The 26,616-nt window shown below is 39.7% G+C and overlaps 2 protein-coding genes and 1 non-coding gene across 3 annotated transcripts in view; all 3 read left to right on the top strand.

The window, feature by feature from the left end:
* Positions 1 to 8,614, top strand: part of mthfd1l (methylenetetrahydrofolate dehydrogenase (NADP+ dependent) 1 like) — a 47,476-nt gene extending 38,862 nt beyond the window's left edge. Inside the window, exons 27-28 of the mRNA XM_022198231.2 lie at positions 7,438 to 7,554; positions 7,759 to 8,614. Coding sequence (XP_022053923.2) covers positions 7,438 to 7,527 — 90 coding nt within the window. The 3' untranslated portion in view covers positions 7,528 to 7,554; positions 7,759 to 8,614. The remainder of the gene's footprint in view (positions 1 to 7,437; positions 7,555 to 7,758) is intronic.
* Positions 8,615 to 12,809: 4,195 nt separating this feature from the next.
* trnai-uau (transfer RNA isoleucine (anticodon UAU)) lies at positions 12,810 to 12,903 on the top strand. Its single transcript has 2 exons — positions 12,810 to 12,847; positions 12,868 to 12,903. It is a non-coding gene; the product is annotated as a tRNA-Ile (tRNA).
* Positions 12,904 to 18,976: 6,073 nt separating this feature from the next.
* Positions 18,977 to 26,616, top strand: part of akap12b (A kinase (PRKA) anchor protein 12b) — a 57,390-nt gene continuing 49,750 nt past the window's right edge. Inside the window, exon 1 of the mRNA XM_022198226.2 lies at positions 18,977 to 19,254. Coding sequence (XP_022053918.1) covers positions 19,135 to 19,254 — 120 coding nt within the window. The 5' untranslated portion in view covers positions 18,977 to 19,134. The remainder of the gene's footprint in view (positions 19,255 to 26,616) is intronic.

Below are 26,616 nucleotides of genomic sequence, written 5' to 3'. Positions count from 1 at the left end.
AGTGTTTTGCCTCCCGCTGTTTCACCAGTGTGCCCTGAGGGTTGGGGCTTTGATGGGCTGAGGCGGAGGTGTCAAACACTGGCCATGCTGGGAATGGGCCATGCTGGCATCTGTCCACTCTCTCAAACCTGCCTTTGATCTGCTTTGGCCCATGGAGCCACTTGAACACTGACAACGCTTGAACTGTTGCTAACCCAAAGGGGGTCTCTTAATTGTTCTTTCAAGTCTTTTGCTTTACCTTCATTTGACAGACAGATCCATAGATGGATTTTTTTTTAAGTTTTAGAACGTTTCCATGTCAGCATGTGGTCCTCTAGCTTCGGACAGACAGCAGTGCCGTTATTTTGGTTTGAACAGTGAGGTTCTCCAATGTTACGGTCTACTGCAGAAGTACATCCCACTAGAATATGAAAAGAAAACCCCATTATCAAGTTTTTGATTTGGTTGAATAATTATTTTTATACTTGGCTTCATAGAAAAGAAGTCTTCAAAGAGAGAATGTGGAGAGGACATAGCTTTTTCCTTGACACAACTTTTCCTAAGTATGTTTTGCTGTTTGTTTTGTTTTCTAATCAGTGTAAAGTGGTAAAATGTACAAATTCTCAAGTCACACTTGGTTCAAATAAGTGGACAGATCTTACTCGGTGACAGGGTGTGAGGATGGGAGGGGAGCTTTACATGGAAGGGTTCTATACAGGGTGAAGAATCAGGAAGGGGCTGATGTCATTCTTCAGATATGTGAGGGAGGGGTCGCAAGCAAAACAATAGATCTCTGTAGAATTCATATCCCTTCAGAGCTGCCTTCGCTGCACCATTGAACCTAAACAGTTCAGTTTTATCGAAACTCCCTCCTAGGGCTGGTATTCTACATGCTCATAACTGCTTAATGTTTAACAAGTTACAGATTGGTCTGAGGCCTGTGATTAAATCTATGAAAGGAAATTAAACCTTAATTTATTTTGGATAATTTCAGTCGTCATACTGATCCAGTAAATGTTTATCTGCAAGTTGACTTATGTTTTAAAGGGAGTGTTGCTAAAGTATTAAAAGTGATGCAGATATGGAAAAACTTACACATGCAAAGTGTGCACATCAGTATTCATTTATCAGCTGTCTGAGCTACTTCCTCAGCTGCACATTTTCACTGCAGCAGTACAAGATGCATAATGTAGATCGATAGTAATATTTACCCATCAAGTACAACATTATGACCACAGACAGGTGATGTGAATAACCCTGATTATCTCTTTATCATGACACTGGTTAGAGGGTTTGATATATTGGGCAGAAAGTGAACATTTTGTCCTCAAAGTTGATGTGTTAAAAGCAGGAAAAATGGGCTAGCGTAAGGATTTAAGCACATTTGACAAAGACCAAATTGTGATTGCTAGACGTCTGGGTCAGAGCATCTCCAAAACTGCAGTTTTTGTGGGGTGTTCCCGGTCTGCAGTGGTCAGGATCTATCAGAAGTGGAAGGAGGCGACCCAGTAGTTTAACAGGTTGAGTGGCCCAGAAACGATGGCTATAGTCCCTGACGCAGCAGCTATGGGTCCGTCCCCCCCCCCCCCCCCCCCCCCCCCCCCCATTCTTTTCCCCATGCCTATTAAGTCGAAAGGCAAAGTAAATCCAACAGACAAGCTGCTGTACTGATGCTGGTTCTGGTAGAAAGGTGTCAGAACACCCAGTGCATCACATTCTATTGCGTATGGGGCTATATAGTGACAGACCAGTCAGGGTGTCCGTGCTGACCCCTGTGCACCGCCGAAAGCACAAACAATGGGCATGTGAGCGTCAGAACTGGACCACGAAGTAACGGAAGGTGGATGAATAGTATAAAAAATAAGTTTAAACATTATGAATCAGTCAATCAGTGTTTACATCACCGGGGCCAGAAGCATGCCAACTGCACTTTTTGTAGGTTTACACATACATCCACAGTTACTCTTCTGCTATTTGGAGGAACAGAGATGTCAGTCACTGCACACACACGTTCCCTCTGTCCTTGATACACTCTTGTTGGTATACTGCTTTAACCGATAATGGGTCCTGATTGGTCAGCATGGTTTTAGGGCTGCGTTGTGGTCTGTTGGTTTGGCATGCTCTTGATGAGGCCTGTGTTACTTTTTTTATTAAGATCTTTTTTTGAGAATGTATAAAGATGTTTTGAAAAAAAAATCCACTAAATGTGGATGAGGCCTTAATCTTATTGATTTCACTTTCTCTCATGCTACTTTGGCATTAAAATGGCACAAGTATTTTGTGTGTTTTTACTTCAGTTTCATAATCTTGTCAGCCCTCTTCTTTAGAAACTGTGGTGTTTGTGGACAGAGAGTCATCTCCAAAATCAGTGGGGGGTAGAAATCAAGCTGCAGTGTCTCCTCCAGGGTTTTCCCCAACAAAGCTGCATTGTGTTTGGACATAATGAAGGGACTTATTTGTCCGAGTGGGGTTTCCAACTTTAGCCACGGAGTGTTGTGTGTTTTTGCGAGTGCCAACTTGTTTTCAGGCTTGAGTGGAGGACTGCTGGCAGAACAACACGTCTTTTGTTGCTTTCAAAATGTTGACAGTTTTTTGGGGGGATTTTTTGTATTCAGATGTTCTGTGTAATATTTTATTCCAAACAGATGAAATTAAAATATTTTCTTTAATTTTATTTTTAAAAACTTTCAAAGTTGTTTTTTTTTTCTGTGAGCTGACAGGTTGTTGTCCGCATCTGTTTTATTTAAGCAAATAAATAAAAACTAATGGATCATGGTGAGGAGCAATGAGAGAAGTCTGTCTATTTTAGCTCCCCCTGTCATAATTGGGATGGTATACCAGCTGCGTTTTATACACAAATCATAGTTTGATGGGGAGCAATGGTTGAAAGTTTTGTAGCTTTCATGCTTTCCAACTTGATTTTATGGTAATTAGATAATTTCTCTGAATGTCAAGGGTATTTTATTGCATGATGTACAATCACCATTGCATGCTCTCCTGAATATTAATCAGCTGGCTGTTTTGATGTTTTTTTGTTTTTTTTTTGCCATGTCTTTTTTTTTTATGTGTTAAGAGACTGTGACGACAGACGGGAAATGTGGGTACAGAGCATGGTAATGACGTTCAATAATTATCTTGGGCAGCCAGGATTTGAACTGGGGACTCACTGCTGACGGCTTTTGTGCATATGTAGGCTGGGTCATCGTACAGTATGGACAGTTGTCTTAAGCTTACATCTTGTTTTATTTCACATTTGTAAAGGAGCTGGGCTCGGTACAAAGTAGATAACGCAAGACAGTTGAGCAGGGTCCAAAACACTTCTGAGGCATAGCTTCCTGTTCTTATTTAACGAAGCAGAGAGCATGTTTTCCCATATGGAGCTAGGGTGGGATTCCATGGAGTCAAGACGCTGGTGGAGTAAAGCCTGTAGGTGGATGATGAATGCTTTTTGAGAGAACATCCCTGATGTAATATCAGAGCTATTTGAGTTTGATATGTTGTTTTTCTACAAAGCATAGAATTTAGAGATGTCCAGTCAAGGCAGTGTTTAACTGATCAGTGTGGTCATGAAGCTAAGCCCGTTTCTTTTAGTATGCTGTCACACAGGTGTCTTCAGTTTGAAGAACTTGACAGATTCAGCATTCTCAATGTCATCGACAATTAACAGTCTCATGCTGATGTTGCCATTTGAAGCCCAGGTCACATTATAGAGCCACAAATATCCCGGCTTCATAAGCTGCTGGGATATAGTAACGCTATCCCAGTTGATCCCAGCTTCAATTAGCACTGGATGGTATTTATGAGGCGTCGCAGAAGATATTGTCATGATGCCACTTCACTAGCTAAATCCCACAATGCTCTTTGCTCACCAACATGGAACTACCTTTCTAAAACATTAAATGACATTTTTGCCCTCTGTCCATGTTCCCTTTTTTTTTTTTTTTTATAAATGTCACAACAGTGACCTAACTAGGTCCTAGGCATGTACATGTGATGTACTTTGAATGATGTAAGTGATTTGGGGAAACCTTATTTCATAAATCAGCTCCAATATTGTTCCTCAAACATCAGAGCAAAGAAGACAATTTTTGTGCCAAAATCATAAAACAGCTCTTGTTTCACATCTATTCCAAACTGAAAATGTCCATAAAAATAGAACTTTACTGCTTTACTGTCTACAGGTCAGATTAATCATTCTCACCAATGATTAATCAAATCTAGATTTTTACAAAACAGCTGAAGTTAAGTTTGTTGCCTCCAGCTATTTGCAGGAATCTTTCCTATGAGTTTATTAAATACTTGCATTGTGTTCATTTATGAACATTGAACAACATCATTAGTTTTTTATTCATTTTAGTTACACGGAAATTATTCACCACATAAAGACAGCATTGGTCAGGATCTAACGGCATCGCACTGATGATTTTCTTCCCTCAGACATCAGCTTTCATCACTGTTCATTCGCTGCAGTTAAAAAAATAGTTACATGATATGTATACAACAGGCTTTTTAGCTTTTTTTCACACCTCGCATTACAGAGACTCATTGCTATTAGTGCAGCACCCAGATTCTGTTCTATTGTATTCATTCAGTCTTATCAACTCATTAAGTCTTTCATTCCACTGACAGGATGAAGTCACAAGCTCATTTGATTTACTTCCTTTATATAGTGTCGTGGCTGCAGTGAGCAAGTGATGTCACAACTAAATGAAGTCCAAAGAATTAAGTAATTCTCTGTCATCACTGCTCTTAATGTACTCCATTAGCGGGTAATATAATACACTGATATTGAATTCCTTTAAATCTGCTCATAGTTTGAGTCATCAATGGTTAAATCTTACTGGGTGGACTTCGGAAGGCACACTCATGTCACAGTTGACTGGCTAACAGTAAGAGTGAGCAACTAGCATCCGCTCTGTTCGACTGTGTAGGCGCGTCCTCCCTGTTTTGTCCCTTTTGGTTTACTTGCAGAGCCGCATTTCCTCAGACAGGAAACTCGCCGGTCACTTCCTCCTGTCTCATTTCCACTAATGGCCCTATAAAACTGCCCCTGGGTCAGAAGAAGGGAGGCATGCAAAGAATGTCGCTGCCTGTCTAATGAGCAAGATGATTTACTTTTCAGTGCGGACGGGACGACCTGGCTGGACTTTGACGGAGAAGTGCCTTCTGAGTCACACATGCAGTCTTTCTTTTTCATCTGCCAGGAAACAAACACTGGAGCTGACTTCGATTTGAACTGACTTACCTTAGAGTTACGTAGTTTAGTTTTGCTGAGTTGCTCATAGCACATGTCGGTAGCTTATGAATTTCCATTGACTCTTTGCTTGTGCCACAAATTACATTTAGAAGGCTTTCCGCTGTCAAGTATACTTTTCCTTTTTATTGAACATGGCTCAGGTTCCCGGGGATCTGATGAGAGTTAATCAGCTTTTTACAGTAGCAGAGCTCTAACACAACAACACACTGTGGATATGAACAGAATTGCTTCAGTCTTCATAATTGCTGTGAGGAAACGTCATGAAACAGAGTTTAAGTCAGAGGAACGTGGACAGAAAATGTTGGGAAACATTATATTCACAGTCATAAAAGCCTGAGGCACCTTTGATTCCTCTGTCAGTCCAGAAACTTAAGAATGAGGATCAGATAGTCCTGTTGACGGGTGTTTGTCCTGTACAAACTGATCACTTGTCCTCGCTTTTAAAGGATAAAACTAATATAATTTACCTCTTCTTTTTCCTCAAAATAACGTAATAAGCACTTTCTGTGAGCTACTTTTAGGCCAAATCGAAGCTCCCTGTGATGCACTGAAAGCCCAGGGGTTCTTTGCTTGTGAACTTGATCTATTTCAGAAGTGGTTACTCTCACTACTATGACTGTATTCTGCTTATTAACTTTGTCTCATATCTGAGAGGCTGCCTTTTGTATTCTATATTTTGCCGACATTGAATACAAGGCTAGTATTTTCTCCAGCTAAATTCACCTCCACTAACGCGGAGTTAAATGAGTCTAGATTATAGTTATTGAACCCACGGGGGTTGATCCTGCGCTGCAGTAATTTACATTTCCATGCTAAATCTTAGTGCACTATCGCTGGGTGTAGAGCAGCTGTGTTGTGGTGAAGGACTTAATGTGAGGTTTTGGTTGTTATAAAAACAGAAGAACCATAGAACTCATAAAAAAATATCTTCTGTGCAGCATAGTACAGCTATAATGGCATAAAAATGGCTTCTCAATTGCTTTAATGAGAGCATATTTTTTGTTGTTTTTGCAGAGTTTAGTTTTCTTTAATTTTGAATCAGATAATTAGAATATAGCAACTTTGATTAAATATCATGATTTTGGGCACCCCCGATAGCTCACCTGGCTACGTGGGAAACCCATAAACAGGGGCTATAATCCCTGATGCAGTGTTCATGGGTTTGAATCCAGCCCATGGCCATTAACTGCATGTCATTCCTCCACTCTTCTACCCAGGTTCCCAGTCTCTCTCTCTCCACTGTCCCTATACATAATAAAGACAAAAAGGCCAAAAAATATTTGTGATTTTAAACTTGAATTTGTTTCCGTTTCCTGATGGAACTGCACATCACAGATGAGTAGTTCAAAGTTGAAAATCTGACTGTTTTTACAGTTTCTGGCTCAATTTAGGTGTAATTTTGACCATTTCCAAAGGCAGCGTGCTCTACAAATCCACTGATTGGAATGTCTTTACCTTTTGGTCGTTTCTCTACAGAGATAAGACAATTTTTAATTTAAGATGTTTTTAATCTCGGTTTAAACACTTGTCATATTTTGTATAAGTACTTGTGTATTTGTTATCTTTCTTCCTGCTGGGACCTCTTTCTAAGTCATCACTGTAAATGAGAAATTGTTCTCGACTGATCTTACCTGGTAAAATAAGGAATGAAAAAAACAGTTATCAGGAAAATGTAGCCGTATGGGCTGCACAGTGGCGTAGTGGTTAGCACTTTTGCCTTGCAGCAAGAAGATCCCTGGTTCAAATCCCGGCCTGGGATCTTTCTGCATGGAGTTTGCATGTTCTCCCTGTGCATGCGTGGGTTTTCTCCGGGTACTCCGGCTTCCTCCCACAGTCCAAAAATATGCTGAGGTTAATTGATGACTCTAAATTGTCCGTTGGTGTGAATGTGAGTGTGATTGTTTGTCTGTATATGTAGCCCTGTGACAGACTGGCGACCTGTCCAGGGTGTCCCCTGCCTTCGCCCGAGTCAGCTGGGATAGGCTCCAGCACCCCCCTGTGACCCTAGTGAGGACAAAGCGGTGTATAGAGAATGGATGGATGGATGGAGCAGTATTTTGGGTGGATGTTTGTTTTTTACAGTAGTTTTCTGCATATCAAGCCTACAATTTGCTCCGTCTCTGATTACTGTAAATCAAATGTTGTATAATATTTAGAATCTTAAATAAGTTCTCACCTGTGATGTTTCTCTCTCGCCTCAGATGAGCACAATGCCTGGCCTGCCGACCCGACCTTGTTTCTACGACATTGACCTTGACCCGGTCACAGAGGAGATCACAGGGCTCTTCTGAGCATGCTCACAAATGATGCTCTCATGGGTATTGTCTCATAAACCTTTCTGCCTTTCCTGGCATTGTCACTGTAAATACTTCATAAGTAGTTGTCAGTATGGTTTGTTACGCGAGTCTTTATTTTCTCCCTGGAGTTACCAGCCTGTTGACTCATTGCCAAGACTCCAGTCTGTAAGGCTACACTCTCTCACTGATGCACACCGTTAAAACAGCATCTTGTTTTCTTCCCAGGATCCTCCGCTCCATGAATGCACTGTCAGATGAATTTCTCCCCGACACCTTTCACTGGAAATGGTTTCTTCCTGTTCTCAGCAGCCCATCACTCCCCACGTCAGAGTAACCTGTTCTGGGTGGAAAAACACCGGTGGAGCATTAGCTTTATGCTCTTTTTGCACATCTGTGTGATATGCGAAAGACAATGTCTGTCAGCTATATCGTAAATATCCCACGTGCTGTATATGTTTGCTTTTCACCTCCCTCTACAATGTTTTCTGTGAATGGGTCAGTTGGTCTGCTTGAATTTTATTTCATTCTTTTCATATACTTATGTTGTTGTGGAAAAGAAAAGCTTTCTCAATGTCTTACTATTGGTACTAAAACTTAGACATCTTAAGGTTTCTAACTGAAATGTGAACTAAGCTGCTGTTGTGTGCACAAAAAGCCATTTTTACCCTCTGGTGTTCTAACCTGTGTGACACTGAGTGTCAAAGCTGCTATACATTAACTGAAAATCCCTTTAAGTTACATTCACCCACTGTAAGCTATTTTTAAATACCGTCGCCGTTTACATTTTTTGAGGGCATAGGTTTGTGTTTGTTGTTGCTTCATCTAATTTGACTTTTTTTTTTTTTTTTTTTTAAATTGTTGAGCAGAAGTGTTGAAGCCACCCAAATAGTGCCTCTCCTTTATTTACACCTAACGCTGACTGTCTCAACAACTAGTTTTGATTGTGACTTCATCCACACTCAGAGTTTTGTTTTACAAACCGAACATTGGATTCGAAACGTGACAAGGTTTGGAAACATTCGGCTGTCTTTTGAACATTTTAGTTCTCTGATTAAAAGTGCCTTTCATATAAACCTTTAAATGACTGCAAAACCTGTTTATTTGTGTTTTTACACCCAGCAGCTGACTTGCAGCTTAACCAATCTGTTTGGACACGTGCTGCCTCCTTGTTGTCTTATGATTCTTTAGGACTGGGGTGTCGAACTCATTCTAGTCCAGGAGCCACATTCAGCCCAGTTTGATCTCCAGTAAGCTGCACCAGTGAAATCACTATAAAATAACCAAAAAATATCCACAACTCCAATTTATTTTCTCTTTTAGTGCAAAAAAGTGTGCTTTGAAAATGTTCATATATAAGGAATTATCTTTTTACAAAAATATTGTGAACAGTGTGAAATTTCTCAAGAAAAATAAGTTGTTAAATTATGCATTAACATTATGCCTCAGTTTATCATTTCCACTTTACAACTTCCAGATCAGAGTGTCTACAAAGGAACAAAACATTTAGTCACTGGTTTCTGGAACTGAACAATACAGTATTTTACTATATGATCAGAACGACAAAAGTCAGGAAAAAAACATTATTACAAAAATAAGACAAACGACATGAAGCTAAACAAAGAGAAAAATAAATTGACAAAATTTACGCAGTGACACAAAAATGGACACAAATGAGACAAAAAATGGCATAAGTAGACAACGCAAGCAAGACGGAAAACAAAATGAGAAACACAATGACCTCTCACTCCTGAAACCTTTAAAAAAAATGTTCAATCTTTTTTTCCTGTTTTCTGCCAACTACAGCTTTACTCACACAAAGTGCGGCACCTGCCGAGAAGCCAACAGTTGGGGGGGCCCCCCAGCAGCACCCCAGGGTGCAGCATCTGTCATTATAAAGTGTTTTGGTTTGCAACATGGAGCCAATGTACATGTGTGCACGTGTCATAGCTGGCATTCCTCACCTGCTTAGTCTGTTATTGTCTGCGTTCACCAGGCAGGACTTGGCCTTTTAACTACAGTAGACGCTGCAGGAATGCTCTCATTTGTACAGTAGTGCTCCAGCGGCAGATTCAGTGTGTGTTTGACACTGAACCCTCTTGTTTTGAGCTGATGACAGATTTGAAGACGTGGTGTTGATGAGGAGGATGCTTTGTAATGTGCTGGAAAATCCCCACTCTGTCAGGTTAGAGTTGTTTGTGTTGAGTTTCTGACTCTCAGAGTTGTTTAAGCTCTCATCTTTTAGCAGTCATATTTAATAGACTGACTAATTTCAGTACCAAGGACAGGTCCTTTTAAATGTCTGAAAGTAACTGAAGAGTGTCTGATATGCATTTCAGATTACTTAAGGCTGGATTAGCAACATGGAAACTGCTGCCTCTGGGTCCCCAAAAATCTCACTGTCACATTTTAGTTTTAAAGTAAATTTGACTAAGTTTGCATTAATAAAATACTGGGTCCTGCATTATTCTGTAGTCTTGTTACTTGTTTTTATTGCTTACATGGGCACTCTAACTAGATAATGTGGTGTTTCAACAAATTCTCACAAATTAACGGATATTTAGAAATCCATGAGGCAGGCAGTATTCTAAGAGTACTGATTAGTTTTTGACTGTCCAACTGATGCACAGTGGCAAAAAGAAATGAGTACATCCTTGTCAATAACTGCATTATTTTTAAATTGACAAGTAGAGTATTTCCTCATTTAAGAAATAAAAAAAATCTTCAGAAAGACTATAAAAAATAAAGGCCCCAATGTAGAATCTCAAGGCAACTTAAGTTAATATAAACAAGAGCAATCTGAGATTTCTGACCTCCACCAAGGGAAGATGTGGATGGTAAAGTTGGAAAATCTAAATCCGGATCCAGAATCCAGATCCTTATCCGGATCAACACAACATTTGAATGGAGTCTTCCCTGGGCCAAGATCCACCTCTGGTGAAAATTTCATGAAGATCCGACAAGTAGTTTCGGAGAAATCCTGTCCACAGACACACACACACAGACAGACAAATAAATAAACGGACCCGATCGCATAACCTCCTTGGCGGAGGTAATAAATGACACAGAATGGTCATTGAGGTTATGTGTTCTCCCCACATTAAATGCTTTCCAGAAGCACACTTAACGGATATCAGTGGACTTCATTCTAAACAGGACATCTTCATTACGTTTTCCTAATTATCTATATGCTTTTCTATTTGTTTAATTTCACTATACAAGGAGGAGAACGGGGAGAGAGTGCAGACCAGGTAAAGTGATGCTGTGCATCACATTTCAAATAAATGTCAAAAAATAATTTTTTATTTTTTCTACTTAGTGTTGGAGACTGGTTTACTCCAGAAACATACATGCTGTGTATGTTGAGGAGCTGCTGTATCTAAAGGAGTCATCTTTTCCCAGAAATTAGGGTTACGATATGTTTCTTTTAAGATTCCAGTGCATTCCTCCTTTGCTGTGACTCAGCATTTAAATAACCTTAAGCAGACTGGATGGTTTAATCACAGACTTTTTCAAGAAGTGTTATGCTTTTCTTTCACAAATGTGGGAATGAATTTGCGTTAAAATGTACAAAACAGTGAAATTTATCTTGCCTGGCCGGGCACCTCTGGGTGCTCAGCACCCCTAAACCTCTGATCCTGGAATCACCCCTGGTCCTGACAGTAAAGCACGAAAGTGGGAGTGTGATGATATGAGAACCTCAGATGCTACATCTAGTCAGTCTTGTTATATGGATGCGAAACGTGGACAATATCAAAGAATATGCAGAAGAGACTCCAGACGATGGAAGTGTGGTTCCTTTGAAGAATACTAAAGATATCGTGGGTAGAAAGAGCAACCAATGAAGACGTGCTTATGAGAGCGAATGTGAAAAGAACAATGCTGGCAACCACCAAATCGAAAAAAATTTAATTCCTAGGACGTGATGAAAGATGGTGTAGAAGATCTTATAACAGGCAAAATAGAAAGGAAGAAAGCAAAAGGACGCCAGAGAATGACTGTATCGACGACATCAAAGGTTGGACAAATACATCGAATGCCAACACTGTACTACATGCAACCTGTGGCAGAGAAAAGTGAAAAGGCAAGGTTGTCAATGCGATTACACAGGACACCTAAGAAGAAGAAGATGATATGGGTTTGCCTAAGTGCAAAACGTGTTTTGGAGATAGCAGAACCACGAATGCCTTCAGATATACAAAAATACTGGCTGACAGGATGACTCAGTGTGCAGAAGCTTGATAAAAAGCCATGATAACCATCCAAAATGACACAAGAATTTCAAAAGAAGAAAAAAATGCGACTAGTCCAAGTATGTCATCTGAGTTGAATTCAATGGAACATCTTTGAGGTATTTTTAAGAGAAAGGAAGAGCAACACGACTCCTCCAGCAAACACAGAAGCAATAAAATTACTGTAAGGAGCTACAATTTTAAATCATTTGACTCTTAACATTGCACAGCGGTGTCGTCATTCTATTGTGTACTGTAGCAGATAGAGACTGATCTCCCCCAAACAGATGAATGTGTCCACAGATGATCGAGTGACTCTGAATAAGTAATGAAGAATATTACATTTTTGATGAGTCTCATTTTCTGTCGTCTTTTTTTAGTCGTCTTTTATAATTCTCCCAACATCTGGTGGCTGACACAGGGATTATTTGTTGTATTTGTGACATCTTGTTTTTGAAGCAGAGGCCTTTATTTGCTTCTTTTCACAAAGTATTTATATGCCAGACCTTGTTGTGTCTGGGCAAGCTCTCTCTCTCAGTGCCCCCACCAGCCTTCAGCCCTCAGCGCCTCATTTTTCAAGTCCTGCTGTCTGAAACATTTCCCACGGGTTCATTATTGCATTTAATAAATAGCAGAGGCTCAGTGAGAATGCCTCCTAAAGTTTCCACACTCATTCTATTTATCAGTTTGGGTAATGTAGTGATGTAGTGCCTCTAGAAACTATTTATATGTTTTCTTTTTATAGCTTTTCAACATTGAATCGTGATAAATTTAATTTGATATTTTAAGCAAGAATTTACAAAAAAGACTGGTTCATATCAAAGTGAAAACAGAGTTCTTTTTTTTTAAGCTACTTTTTCACTTTATTTGACAGGTTAGTAGAGAGGCAGACATGAAAGTAGGGAGAAGAACCGGGGGAAGACCTGCAGCAAAGGGCTGTGAACCCAGGTCGCTGTGTCAGCTTCTCTGTAGCTGCTTTGAAATGGATCCATGTCACTTTACTGACAAGTTTAAGTCAATCATTTGGTTTTTTTTCCTCTGTAATCTGCTCCAGTGGCGCAATCGGTTAGCGCACGGTACTTATATGACAGTACGCTGTAGAGCAATGCCGAGGTTGTGAGTTCGAGCCTCACCTGGAGCAGTGTTCCTTGAATTCTTTATACTTGAAGTATAAAGGCTGCTGCTTTGGGGGCTCTTGCACCTGTTAATGGGTCGCCCACTCAGCCAGCTGAGCTATCTGGGCGTCTGTGAAAACAGATTTCTATTAAGTAATCTCAGTTATTTCTACAATTAGCAATTCATACTGGTATGACCTCTTAGCTTCTTGTGAGTGATTCTGATTGACTGCAGCTGCTGATTCTCTGAGCCACTTTAAGTATAAAGGCTACAATTGAGAAGTCTTGATAATTTATCCATTCCCTTCGGAGAATTCAAGAAAATCTGCTCTAAGTGAGGCTTGAACTCACAACCTCGGCATCACTCTGCAGCATACTGTCATATAAGTACTGCACACTAACCAATTGCGCCACTGGAGTTGAGTACAGACAGGATAAAACCAAATCATTGACCTGAACAAGTCAGTAAAGTGACATGGAGCCATTTCAAAGCAGCTACAGAAAAACTAAAGTGCAGTAGTGTCACTGCTACGATAAGGAAGAAAGCACAACCTATTGCATGCTGCTTAGAGACTGTTGGTCAGGATGGTCAAGAATCACCAAAAAGCAGCTCTGCAGTTAACTAGAAGCTGTACTCTGCCATGTATTTTAGTGCCATATGGTCAGCAGAATACAGTCAGCTAAGTGAACCGTCCTCTCCCATGGAACAACAATAGGACAAGTGTGAAAAAGCAAGTATCAATTTGTGAATGTTGCAGAATCCTTCTTCTCATTAATGTGTGTTTGCGTACGTAGGCGTGCTGTGTGTCTTTAATGTGCCCTCACATTATACTGAGTGGAGATACACCCGGGAAGGCTTTCAGTCTAATGAGCTCCTCCTTCCCCAACCTCCTTCTACATGACATCCGTGTTACTACTGGAAGGCCCATCACGCTGAAGGTCATTCACTAACGCCCTTATCTCCACACACTGAGGACAGCTGGAATTATGTTTTCTCTCTCATTCCCTCTGTCATGTGTTTGAGATATTCTTCGATTGTAAGACAACACGTCTGCATTAACGGGTTAAGCTCACAGCTGAGCTCTCCTTTGCAATATCTTTAGAAGAAATAATTGCACGGCAGCTCTATGTAGGACTGTTTGCTTCCATCCACAGCATTGTAGAGTGAAGCCATGCACTGTTGTGAGTTTATGTCCAGACTCAGAACATGTCAGGAAGGGAACTCATGAAAACATGTGGAACAGAGACTCCCTCATATTCTGACTTGTGACCAGTGCGTCCGTCATTCCTATTAGTTCATCATGTGTCAGTAGTTAGTCTGACTTCATGTAATTAGCATTCATTGAATTAAATCGTCATGATGTTAATCTTGTCAACACTGCAGATGTACAAAGAATTTTAATGTCTCAGAAGCTGGTTTGGAAAAGGCTGACAGAGATACTGAACTACTATGACCTCATGTAAACTGTAGCTTTTCAATAGGCAGACTGCTTTGCTATGAATCAGGTTTAGAGTCTTCATGCACTTCAAACATCCAAGAAACTGACCACCCAGAGGATTATGTTTGATTTTGATGGCGACACAACAATAGCTTTGATCACATGGTCACAAGTTAGAGCTCTGAGGAAACTAGAATGGTGACAGATACTCAGAGATGATGGTGAAAACTTAAAGGCAATGAAACGATTATGAAGTAATGACTGAAGTGTGGCCCATTAAAACTACATGGTAACCAGCAGGTATTTCAGAGTCATTTAAAAGCTGCTGCTCTGCACTGCTCATGTACTGATTTTATAATCTTAACATTGTCTGACATATGCACAAACATGCGTTAAAAACAAGAGCTAGAATTGATAGAAAGTCCTGGTTTCACACATTAAAACTACACCAGTGGTAGCTGTTGTGAGGTCGAGTGTTTTGCTCTTTGCTGTCAGTCACAGATACAGAGAGAGTCTTTTTCCTGAAGGGGGCGTGGACAGCAGCAGCTCAGTTGTATTTAAACCTACAGACACTGAAACAACCCTTTTACAACAGGGCTAAAACCAACAAATATACCGGCATGCTGAAATGGACCATCTCTGCATTGTTTTCAGCTGAAAAGTTGAAATGTACATACTGGAAATGTGACATTTAATCTGCTCAGAAAGTTGCACATTATCAGACCTTTCAAGCTGAACTTTAAGTACATTTTTTGTAAATTTAAAATAAAACGCTCACATTGATTATATGCAGGGTGTTAGTGGCTGTAAAAAGCATCGAATATTTTGTTGGACTGCCTTTAGCTTTGAGTATGGTGCTCATTCACTGTGGCCTCGTTTTGATAAGCTCACAGCATTTATTTATGTCCAGAGATGCATTCACTTACGACCAAGATCTTATATTGATGGTGGGAGAGTCGCACTGCTGCACAAAGTCTTTTCCAGAACTGATTTCTTTACTGATTTGTCAGTATAAAAAGTAATGTTATTCTATTATAACAGATGACAAAATGAACATCATTCAACTAAATCTGGACTCATCAGACCACATTACCAACCACATTTCTTCCTTGAAGATGATGGTTTACCACTATCCTTCCAGGTTTGAATAATGCGTTAAATGATTCTTAACCTGATTTTAATAGTTTCAGAAATCTCCTGAGTTGTTTTCTTTGCTTGATACAGGCCAATAATTTATCCTTCTGAGACAGATTAGCATCCTTTCCATGACCTCAGGATATGTCTTCCAGCATGGTTGTTTAAGAAATGTGAAGCTCCTCACTGCATCAGCTAAAAAAGTTGTTGCAGCTGAAACATTTTCATCACTGCAGTAATTATCCAATGGAAGGCTCTTACCTATTTACTAAATTATATCCAAGTGGCAACTTTTTTTTTTTTGGCCAGGCAGTGTATATCCAAAAAAGATTTTTAAAAAATGGCCCCTAGAGTTATTTTCAGTCCATGCTGTTACTGTTTTTTCCCAACACTTGGGTCATAAACTCTCAAGAGTTTTCTCATTCCTATTTGTGTTGTTGCACCGTGTGTTTGGGTTTTGGTTTATCTGTCGGGACCATAAGTCTAGGCCTGTGTGAACTTGGGTTTGAGTGCTCAGGCTGTAATTTGTGCGTTCTAAAATTCCAAACAAAATGACACATGGCTCAACCTGCAATTAGCATGTAAACCTGAACATCAGCTCCCCATCAGCAAGCGGAGCTGTTTTACACCCAAACATGTCATCAGCACAATGAACCAAGACAAACCATAATGTCAAGATCAACGAGTATACAACATGTATGCCAGAAGAACAGATTAGATCCAGGACTGAAAGCTGGACTAAAACTTTACAAGTGTGTTTAGAGAAACTTGAAATAAGATACAGATCAGTAGCCTAGCCGCGCTAGACCCAGCTCTTAAGACACAAGGGTCTAGGAACGCTTGACAGGGAGGGAGGCGGGCTCAAAGGTTGTCTTTCAAATCCCTCTGCAGCAATTGGGTAGGTATACAACCAATCAGCGCAAAGAATAGGCTGACGTAGTTCCTAGAGCACCGGATTGTGGCTAAGTCCCATTAGCTTCCCAACCAGCGGAGCCAACTGGTATATTAAGGATTTGCCATATCCCGTCGGCATAAGTCCAAATACGTCTTTCTTCTCAATGAAGCACTTCAGTGCCGTCCTTTGTTTATCTTTCAAGTTGAATTTTAGCTTCAAATCTTTAAGGGCTGTGGCCAAAGCCGAGTCGCAAGATAACGGTTTATTGCGTGCCGGTTGTTTCTGTCAGAATCGTCGCGCCTCTGTCGTCACTTCGTTACGCCCGCCTTCTGACTCTACACTTCATGGTGATTGGTCCGGCCAGTTTTAGGAGCATCCAACCTCGAACCTTATGGAGGGTAACTAGACCCACCCTGGCAGAGAATTAAATTCGTTGCCGTGGGTTGTCTAGCGCGGCTAGGCTAACAGATCAGTGTTGGTTGACAAAATGTTCTTAAAGAAACATTTTTTTTATTTTTCCATCAAAAATGCAGAAAAAATTCCCAAAAATGTTGAAAATGTGGGCATTCGAAGTTTCACTGTGAATATATATATATTTTTTTCCACATTTTCAAACTTTAAAACGGGTAAATTTTGACCCGCAGGACAACAGGAGGGTTAATCATAAATATTAGTTAACACGGAATCACAGGAGGTTTGTGGATAAAAAAATACTACATGATTATGTTATTAGCTTTTAAATAATTCAGATTGGTGGAATTATTGGGAAGGCTTTCTGTCAGGAAGGCTTTAAGAAGTCACGTGAGCAGGAGAAAAGCAAAGAAGGGGTCGAGGTGAGCACAGACTAAAGCCTGGCAACCCTGTTAGATTACTATGTATGCACTAATGGAACCGTTACATCTACTAACTAGCATTAGTCTTTCCAAAGTGTAATGCAGAGCCACTTCTGTACAGCTTTTGTTCTCATAAAGATGTATTTTAAAATCACAATCTCCCCCTATTCAACCACATAAGTACATCTGATCAACTATATGTCATGTTTTTGTCAATGAAAAGTGTATTAGTCGTACAGGATAGCATAAGAATACATCTGTGTTTAGTTCCATGTAAAAATGCAATCTTTTTGAACATGTTTTATTAGTGTGATTTAGGTTGAGCTGTGGATTTAGTTAAAGCTCTTGTACAGATGTGGAAACCAGTGGTACAAACTGCTGAAAAATGCAAAACTGACCCAGAATCTGCAACCACAAGAAGGAGACTAAAGACTGGATGGTCACAGTTTGAGGTCTCTACTAGAAAGGTGTCGCTTTTGATATTGCCTAAGAGTCATTAACGTTATAAACTTCATAATCATTGACTTTAGCATCCGTTCTAGATTTACAATCAATTGAGAGTCACTTTAAAAAACTGTCATCCTGTGTAGGAGTTCTCATGCATTGTTATGGTCTTGTCTGCAGAAGCAAATAACAACAGGGAGTGACCAAAAATAATTGTGTGTCCTGCAGTGATTTGCTTCAAAGAAAAACAAACGAGACATAGCACAGCCCCAGTGTGAGTGATGGTCTCAGCATGGCCACTCCAATAAAAGTTTGTCTGGCTCTGCCGCTGCAAGCAAAATCTAAAAAGAACAACGAAGTCCACATAAGGAGGAGATCATGGTGGATGAATGGGTCAAACAGAAGCCCTTCACTCAGAAGACTGAGGTTTGTGTCTGGCATGGAACACAGATTTCTTGCTAATTAAATCATCTTGGAGTTTAATGTTTTGAAGAACTAATCTACGGAAGAAGCAAAGAAACGGAGGACAACTGAGGACTCGTATTTGCATTCTAAAATAATGAAAAAGTGGATTTTGCATAATATGGGTAATTTAAAGCTGGATAAAGTTGGATTCTTTGCTCTTGTTGTTCATACTGTGCTTATTTAAATGTTGTAATTCTCAGGTTCAAGCATTAAGTAGTGAATTTAGTCCAAGCTATTGGATTAAATACAAAATAATTAAGATAAATCCACCTTATACAGGCTTATAGTGTACAAATAATAAACACAGATGGGGTTTTTACTGTTTCCATATTAGATTCTGTTACTTTCTGATTGAGTCTTTTTAAAACTGTCTTAATTATTCCACAAACTCACGAGTTTATCTAACAATTTCACAACTTATTCTGCAATTAAACAAGGGGAACAAGTCCAGTGTGCTTAAATTTTACCTGACACCTGTATATAAATGGTAAAATCTTCTTTCTTGCAGTATGTGACAGTGCAACAACTCTCTTTTCCCTGCTCTCTATAGAGTTGACTGTTTCCAAATGACTTCTGTTTTGTTTTAGGGGATTTCTGCATTTTAAAAACATGCACAGAATTTCTTCTCATGCCCTGTGATCTGTTTTAAAAGATCTCTAATTGCATTTTCCAATCTCCCAGGATAGATCTAATTTGTGCAGAAGATGAATGCAGCCTTTGTCCCCTCATTTGTGTCCTCCTCTGGTCTCACCTCTGTCCTCTTCCTCCATCAGCACCGTCTCTGATGCGGCAAGGCGTGCCGCCGCTGACGGAGGTGTCGGAGGTGGGGGTGTCCTAAAAAGAGTTGGCTGCTCCTCGCACTTCATCACTCCAGATCCAGTCCACCCCGGGGCGGAGCTGCACCGCTGCACTGCTCGTACTTTTCGGACGCTTTTGGATACTCGTTTCAGTCGTGCTGTCCGGTTTGGCGCAGAGGCTCATCGAGAGAGCAGCCAGAGACGAGTCAAGAAGAGAAGTAGAAGAGCACATCTGTGATTGTTGTTCATCATGGGAGCAGAGAGCTCAGTGCAGCGGGACGGGAAGAGCCAGGAGGATGCATCAGTCTCAGCTTCAGCTTCAGCCTCCGCCGGGGAGCTCCAGGAGGGAGGCAGCGTCCTCGACAGCAAGGTACGGCCGACACTGACGCCCTGCAGTCCGGTCACATCACACAGACCTGGGACCTGTCCTGGTTCTGCTGCAGACCTGCTCACTTTTACTCTTTTTAAAAAAATAATATCAGTCCACCTGTGTGTTTGTAAACATACCTGTCGTCACCCCCTCTCCCTCCCTCCCCCTGAAAGCTTCCCTGTGCGCATCAGTAACGCGCTGCGGCGCACAGGCTCCATGTGCGCCTGACGCTGTTTTTTTGCTGAGTAATGGGTCGAGTTGTCTGCAGTCCTGCAGTAATAAAACGCCAGCAGCTCAGCTTCAGATTTGCACACACACAGCACCAGCTTGGCTCTAAAGGTTTCTCAGCAACACTCCGGATAACAGACAGCCACCTATTTTATTTCTTTTTAGCACTTTTGGACCAAGAGCTGCTCTGAAGGCAGCAGTGGTGGATTACAATCAGACTGTCATAAAGAACAGCATCATTGTTTTCACCAAACAAGAAAAAATTACTCATTTTTATACTTCGGAACAGATAATTATCGTATTATTTATAAAACAAAAATCTAAAGTAAAGGAAATTCTACATTTTGGCCTCATCAAAACACATTTTATTACAACAGAAGTGGACTTCTAAAGAATTGACGCATTTTTTCAGTTTTTGTTATTTTAATTATCTATATCAACTTCATTTTGTAATTTTTGATTAAAATATCTACACATGTTGTGTCTGTTGTGAAACCAACAAGCTACTGAAGTTGACGAAAATATAACTGAAATGTAATGTGATATTGGAAAATTCTGATAAAATTGACCATTTCAGACAATAGGCATTATCACAGCTCTGCCTGGATGGATAATTATAGTTTATTTGTGCCATGAGGGCTAAACAAACACCAGTTTTTTTATGAGGAATTGATCTGCTGATTATTTTCTTGATTGCTTGATTGGTTATTTTGTCTTTAAAGGTCAGAAAATAGTTTTGAAAAAGATGGAAAGTCACAAACCCTCATATTAAAGAGGCTAAAAACAGAAGATGTTTGATGATTAATGTCCTGTCAATCACCAGGGTTATTGATTGTCAAATCATTTCAGCTCTAATTTCAAATCAAATCAAACATCTTCATCTCCAGAGTGACATTAACCTTCTGAACCCAAAACCTGCTTATGAGTTTGAAATGTTATTTTTAAGATATTCCCAAAATGACATCTTTTATCAGAGCCAGAACTGTAAAAACAGTAAGATTTACCTGATTTTGAACTGTCTTTGAACTACTCATCTGTGACGTCCAGCTCCATCAGGAAAAGTAACCAAATCTGAGCCTAAAATGATTTCATCAAAATTAATTAATCCTACGTGTCTTGTTTTTAAAAAACAAGTAGTTCACGTGAAGCAGATTCTGTAAAAAAAGAAAAAACAACAACAACTAATAATTCTGTTCTTCTCTGTGCAACCATGAAGCCATTATTGAATCAGCTGCAAACAACAATCACATGGTTATAAATTCAGGGACTTTTTATCTGAACTGGACAAAACTGGAAGCTGTGTTTACACAGAGCAGAGGGAGAAAAAGTATGAAAACATGTAAAAATGTAAGTAGTAAAATATCGAATGTGTTGAGCTTTATGAGCTGATTACAAGTTTTTTTCCATTGCTGTAGAATAAGTACTAAAAAATTTTAATCAGCGAAAAGTTTAGACACACCCTCTCATTCAATGCTTTTTATTTATTTGTGTTATTTTCTACATCGTTGATTAATACTGAAGATTAACACTTTTTTGTTTACAAAAATAATTCCATATGTATTCTTTTATAGTTTTGATGTCTTCGGTATTAATCTACAATGTATAAAATAACTTAATAAACAGCATTGAATGAGAGGGTGTGTCCAAACTTATGAGTCCTTCTGCTGTTTCCATGCAGGTGCAGGACTTAAAAATGAGCCCAAAGTGTGGAAAAACAATAGCCTAGCCACGCTAGACAACCCACGGCAACGAATTTAATTCACTGCCAGGGTGGGTCTAGTTACCCTCCATAAGGCTCGAGGCTGGATTCTCCTAAAACTGGCCGGACAAATCACCATGAAGTGTAGAGTCAGAAGGCGGGCGTAACTAAGTGACGACAGAGGAGCGACGATTCTGACAGAAACAACCGGTGCCCAATAAACAGTTATCTTTCGACTCGGCTTTGGCCACAGCCCTTAAAGATTTGAAGCTAAAATTCAACTTGAAAGATAAACAAAGGACGGCACTGAAGTTTTTCATTGAGAAGAAAGACGTATTTGGACTTATGCCGACGGGGTATGGCAAATCCTTAATATACCAGTTGGCTCCGCTGGTTGGGAAGCTAATGGGACTTAGCCACAATCCGCCGGCGCTCTAGGAACTACGTCAGCCTATACGTTGTGCTGATTGGTTGTATACCTACCCAATTGCTGCAGAGGGATTTGAAAGACAACGTTTTAGCCCGCCTCCCTCCCTGTCGAGCTTCCCTAGACCCTTGTGCCGTCAGAATTCAGAACATGGGTCTAGCGCGGCTAGGCTAGAAAAATGAGGAAAAACACCCAGAAACTGCGTGAAATTAAGAGGGTTGAGAAGTAACATTCAAATGCTTTACATTCATATTCACAAAATACATTTCATTCAGTTTATTTTAGATGGAAAGATGTTGATACTGTCTATCAGCAGTAGCTGTTATACTGTCAGTTAAATGACATCATCTTCTGATTCCCACTTGAAGTCTGAGACACTGCCAGCATTCAGTCTTGTTTTATTTCTTTGCATTTAGATATAAAAGCACATAAACAACTCTAGCATGTTGAAGTAAACATACATACATCTCCTCGGCCGTCTGGCCTGCTGTGGTCCAGCTGCCGTCCTCTGAGGCGTCCTGCCGACTCTGCACTCTTACCTCTGTGTAAATTGCTCACTGTGGTGTGACTGAATATTTGAAAAGTGCCTGCTAATGACTATGTATGCTTTGCCACCTGCTCTATCCACGCCTCATATTGGATGTATTGACTTTTTTATAGGCCATAGGTCAACAGGTCGCATTTCGTGGCTCGTCTCTTTTCCTCAAAGGTCACCAGAAAGGTCAAAAGATGTGAAGTGGAAGGAGAAGCACAAAGGACTTAGCATTTATCGGGATTTTAATCAGTTATGCTTGCTTGTTCTTGTTTAATTCTCAAGAATGTGTGTTGTTTACTCGTGTTGTTTCATGCTGGCGTGTTTGTGCAGTTGTTTTCCAGTGAGCTGACATCACCCCGTGTGGCAGTTGTATGTTTTGTTAGGCCTCTTATCGCAGGTAGCGTCGTGATAGCAGTGTGTTCACTCGTATTTTCAGCTGACATTGGAATGTACGATATGAAATATTTCAGAGGCATTGTGCTCTGTGGTCTCAGCTGTGACAGGTGATACAGTTTGTGAGTTCAGACTCGCTGTTTCTGCACGTAGCAGGGTGTTTGTTACGACGACTAATGAAAATGCAACGTTTGTTTATTCCAAATCAATGAAAGCTGGCAACCACCACGCTGGGATTCCAGAGGAATATTAGATAGGATTACCTCATGTGTAGAAATAGGAGAAATGCATGAAACCTCTGTGCCACCTCACAAACTTATAGCTTGGATCTTCCTACCTAAATTGAGTAAAATCAGGGATTACGCCATGATGTAATTTGGACCGGATGAAGTCAAACAGATTTACAGCTTAATATTATCAGTAAACTTTATTACTGCTTCTCTGTGAGGTTCAGTGATCTGAAATTTACATCCAGACTCGCTGATTCATGCACACGTGGTGAATGAAGACATAAAATGGTGTTAAATATTTGGCAGTGTGTTCTGAAGAAATTAGAAGGATATTTGATTTACATGCTGTGACGACACTGCAGATGTTTTCGCCACATTTTAATCTGATGCAACTGCTGCTTAGAGAAAAACTCAAGACACATTTGGTAAATAATCCCAAAAGCAAGGCTGCTACCAATTATTTCAATTATTCACTCATCCACTGACTGTTTTAAATGACACGATTAGTCATGGGGTTCATAAAATGTTGGAAAATTGTAAATTGTAGTCATCAGATCCTTCTAAAGTCTTCCAATAACTTTATAAACAAATCGCTTGTTTTTTTCCAACAAACTCAAAAATATTCAATTTCCAGTCACAAAACTCAAAGAAAACCAAAAAAAGATCAGATAAGAGAGAGGTTTCTTAAACCTGAAGGAAATTTATGGGCCAAGTATTGCTCAGAATACAAAATAACAGAAGAATGTTTTATAATGAAGCAAGAAGATATAAGTCAGAAAAACTGCTGAAAAACAATGAGCAAAAGCGCTAAAATAAAACTAGAAAATAAAGTAACACTGGCAATAATTCTGAGGTACTAAGTTAATATTGCTCATGTTAAAGAAATATTGCATGATTAATATTTCAATTGTACGTTCTGAGGTTTTCATCGACTAAACTGTTTGTGAAAATAGTCAACATTGTCACTCATTATCTGTTTGTATAAGAGCTGCTACAGTTAAGGGTTAGTCCATCAAAAGAGGTACTGAAACTGTTTTAATACCTCATTTTTCAAGCAAAAAAATCAAACATTTGAGGATTTCAGCGTAAAAAATAATCGTGTTTCTTATTCCGAAATTTTCTTTTTTTTTTTAGAATATTTTGGAGTTTTGATAGTTTTAGTGACAAAATCATACATTTAATCAGGATTTTTCAGAGCTTTCTGAGGTTTCATTGACCAGACTTAGTGAAAATAATCAGCATTATCACTCAGTTTCTGTTTATATGAGCTACAGTTAATCAATTAGTGGATCAAAAGACAATCTGAAGCTGTTTAAATACCACATTTTTAAGTAAAAATAGAAAACATCCGATGGTTAAAATGTGAAAATTGACCATGTTTGTTGCTCTTACGTCATAGTTTGGATAGTTGCGACAAAATCAGACATTTATTCAGCATTTTTCAAAGCTCTCTGAGGTTTTCATGGACCAAACTGTTAGCAAAAATAAGCAACAAATTATGAAAATGTTTGTGCCCACAGGAGGGGGCGTATTTGCATTTTGTGTATTTAAGAGAATACTGTGATAAACCTTATCTTCCAAGAGTGCAACTACATTAAAGTGTTATAAAGCATTTATTACATCTTCATATGCTGCTCACAAAAGCTAAATATGGGGATTTAAGTACAATTTATAGATCTGTGCCTGTAGTGCACAAACATCTGGCCTGCTCTCTGGCCAATTTTTCAAAACAGATTTTTGGACATTTTGCATGAATATGTTGTTTTATTGTTTTAATCTTTCCTGTCAGTATCTGATAGGCTGTAGCAAAGAGCATTTTATTGTTGAAACATGTCAGAGTGGGTTGAATGCTGACGCTAAAACTTTTTATTCAGAACAAACTGTAAACACTGCAGTCTTAAGAGTTGATCTATAAAGTTTGCGTGAAGTGTTTCTGTACATTTGTATCCGATGATGTATTTCAGGTTAGAGAGCAGGAAGTGTGTGTGTGTTTGGACGGTGACAGTTTGTACTCAGTTGAAGAGGCTGAAGCTTTCTCGCTTGATAAACAGTCGATAAATATCCTCCTCACTCCACAGAGGAATTTTAGAAATGTGTCTCTCTCTATCACCGCGACCCGCCTTCCTCATACCTCTGTGTCTCCTTGGCCTCGCAAGTGTTATCAAAGTAATCCAAGCTCCATTAAGGTCAAATACATGTAGGTGTTTTCAAGATATTTTTCCTCCAAACTGCTGCTAAGGCCGTGTCCACACGCATCCAGATATTTTTAAAACCGAATATCCGCGCCCCTCCGTTTAGGAAAAAATCTGCGGCCACATGTGTCCGTTTTCTACAAAAATCTCCGTCTACACGTATCCAGATACATGAACGTATATATCAAGCTTATCCAATCAGAATAAGCTTCCGTCTCGTGTCGTGCCGACAAGGAGTCGGAATTGCTTTTAAATGTTGTTTTGGAGTACATCGGGAATAAAACCCAGCAAGATATTGATTGGGAATCTTGCCAGAGCCAGTATGGGGACATACTGGCTCTGTTTTTACAGCAGTATCCCGCGGAGACCTCCGACGACTTTCCTCATGCCGGAGGCGAATTCCTAACGCGGACTATTCTAACTACAAAAATGAGGTGAAGCAGTAAATGAGCTTGTAAGATCAAACAAGCAAAAAGCGCCTGTAGTATTGTTGAAACCAGTACACTTTTGAGGACGTCCATTCTGCTCCGATTGTCTACAAAGGTCGCATGTCTGACGTCACAGCAGTTTTGTCGCAGGCAGTGACGTCTGCGTTCCTAAAACTCCGGTTATGCCTGTCCACACGTAAACGCAAACCCGGGGTTTTTCCCAAATCTTCACTTTGGCCGGAGTTTTCAAAACCTCCGTTTTCAGAACCTCCATTTTCAGAACCTCTGTTTTCAGAACCAAAAACCTCCAGTTATGACAGGCCGAATCGGAGAAAAATATATGCGTTTTCCGACTTGTCCGGATACGTGTGGACAGGGCCTAAGTGCTTCTCAAACTGGGAACTGTTGGTTTCTCTCTATAATAATAATAATAATAACATTAAGTTGTTTCTTTGAAGTGCCCTGAAGTGACATATGTTAAAATCTAGCACCATCTAAATCAAATTTCTTTTAACTGGAAAAATAAATAAGTCTTACTTGTTATTTTGTCCTAATCAACCAATGAAATTTGGGTACAGTTCTTACATAAGCTCCGATAATTATTGCAGTCATTGCATTACATGGTTACATTGGAATTTGATCGTAAACATGTTTTGCAAGCTGCTGCTGCGACTTTCACTGTAAGTGTTTGTCTGTACTGTACCTGCATTTAATGAAACAGACATGTAGTGTCACCAGTTAATCTCTCTCCTCTTTCAGACATGATGGTGGGCTCACCATTCTCTGTTTCTCTTTTGGAAAACTTTCTACATCTGTTAAAAATGCAAGATGCAAAGCTTGTGCTATATTTGGTGATATTTGATGGTCGGTGTATAGTTTTAGTTTTATGAACAAAATGGAAGATCTCTCTCACCTGCTTATCAGAGAGCACTTTTCCAATTCTTGCAAAAGCCTGGAAATTTTAGTTTTGGAACTGGACAAAGTTGCATACAAGTATCAGATCGATGCAGGGAAGGGTTATGGTTCATATGAGGTTGTATGTAATGTATGCAGACCAGCACACTTTGTAACTGTCAGCAATGTGGTGCATGAGCCACACAGTTTTTAAATTAAAGATGGTTTTTGGCTCTGGATTAAAACACAAAAGGTAAGGCAAGTTTATTTGTATTTGCTTTACATAAAACACTAAGAGCATTACAGTCAGGTGCAGATAGTTAAAAGATACCGTGC

Source organism: Acanthochromis polyacanthus, chromosome 16, assembly GCF_021347895.1.
Source record: "Acanthochromis polyacanthus isolate Apoly-LR-REF ecotype Palm Island chromosome 16, KAUST_Apoly_ChrSc, whole genome shotgun sequence".
Lineage (NCBI taxonomy): Eukaryota > Metazoa > Chordata > Actinopteri > Pomacentridae > Acanthochromis > Acanthochromis polyacanthus.
Note: the sequence above shows the minus strand (reverse complement) of the source record. Positions and strands in the feature narration are given on the sequence as shown.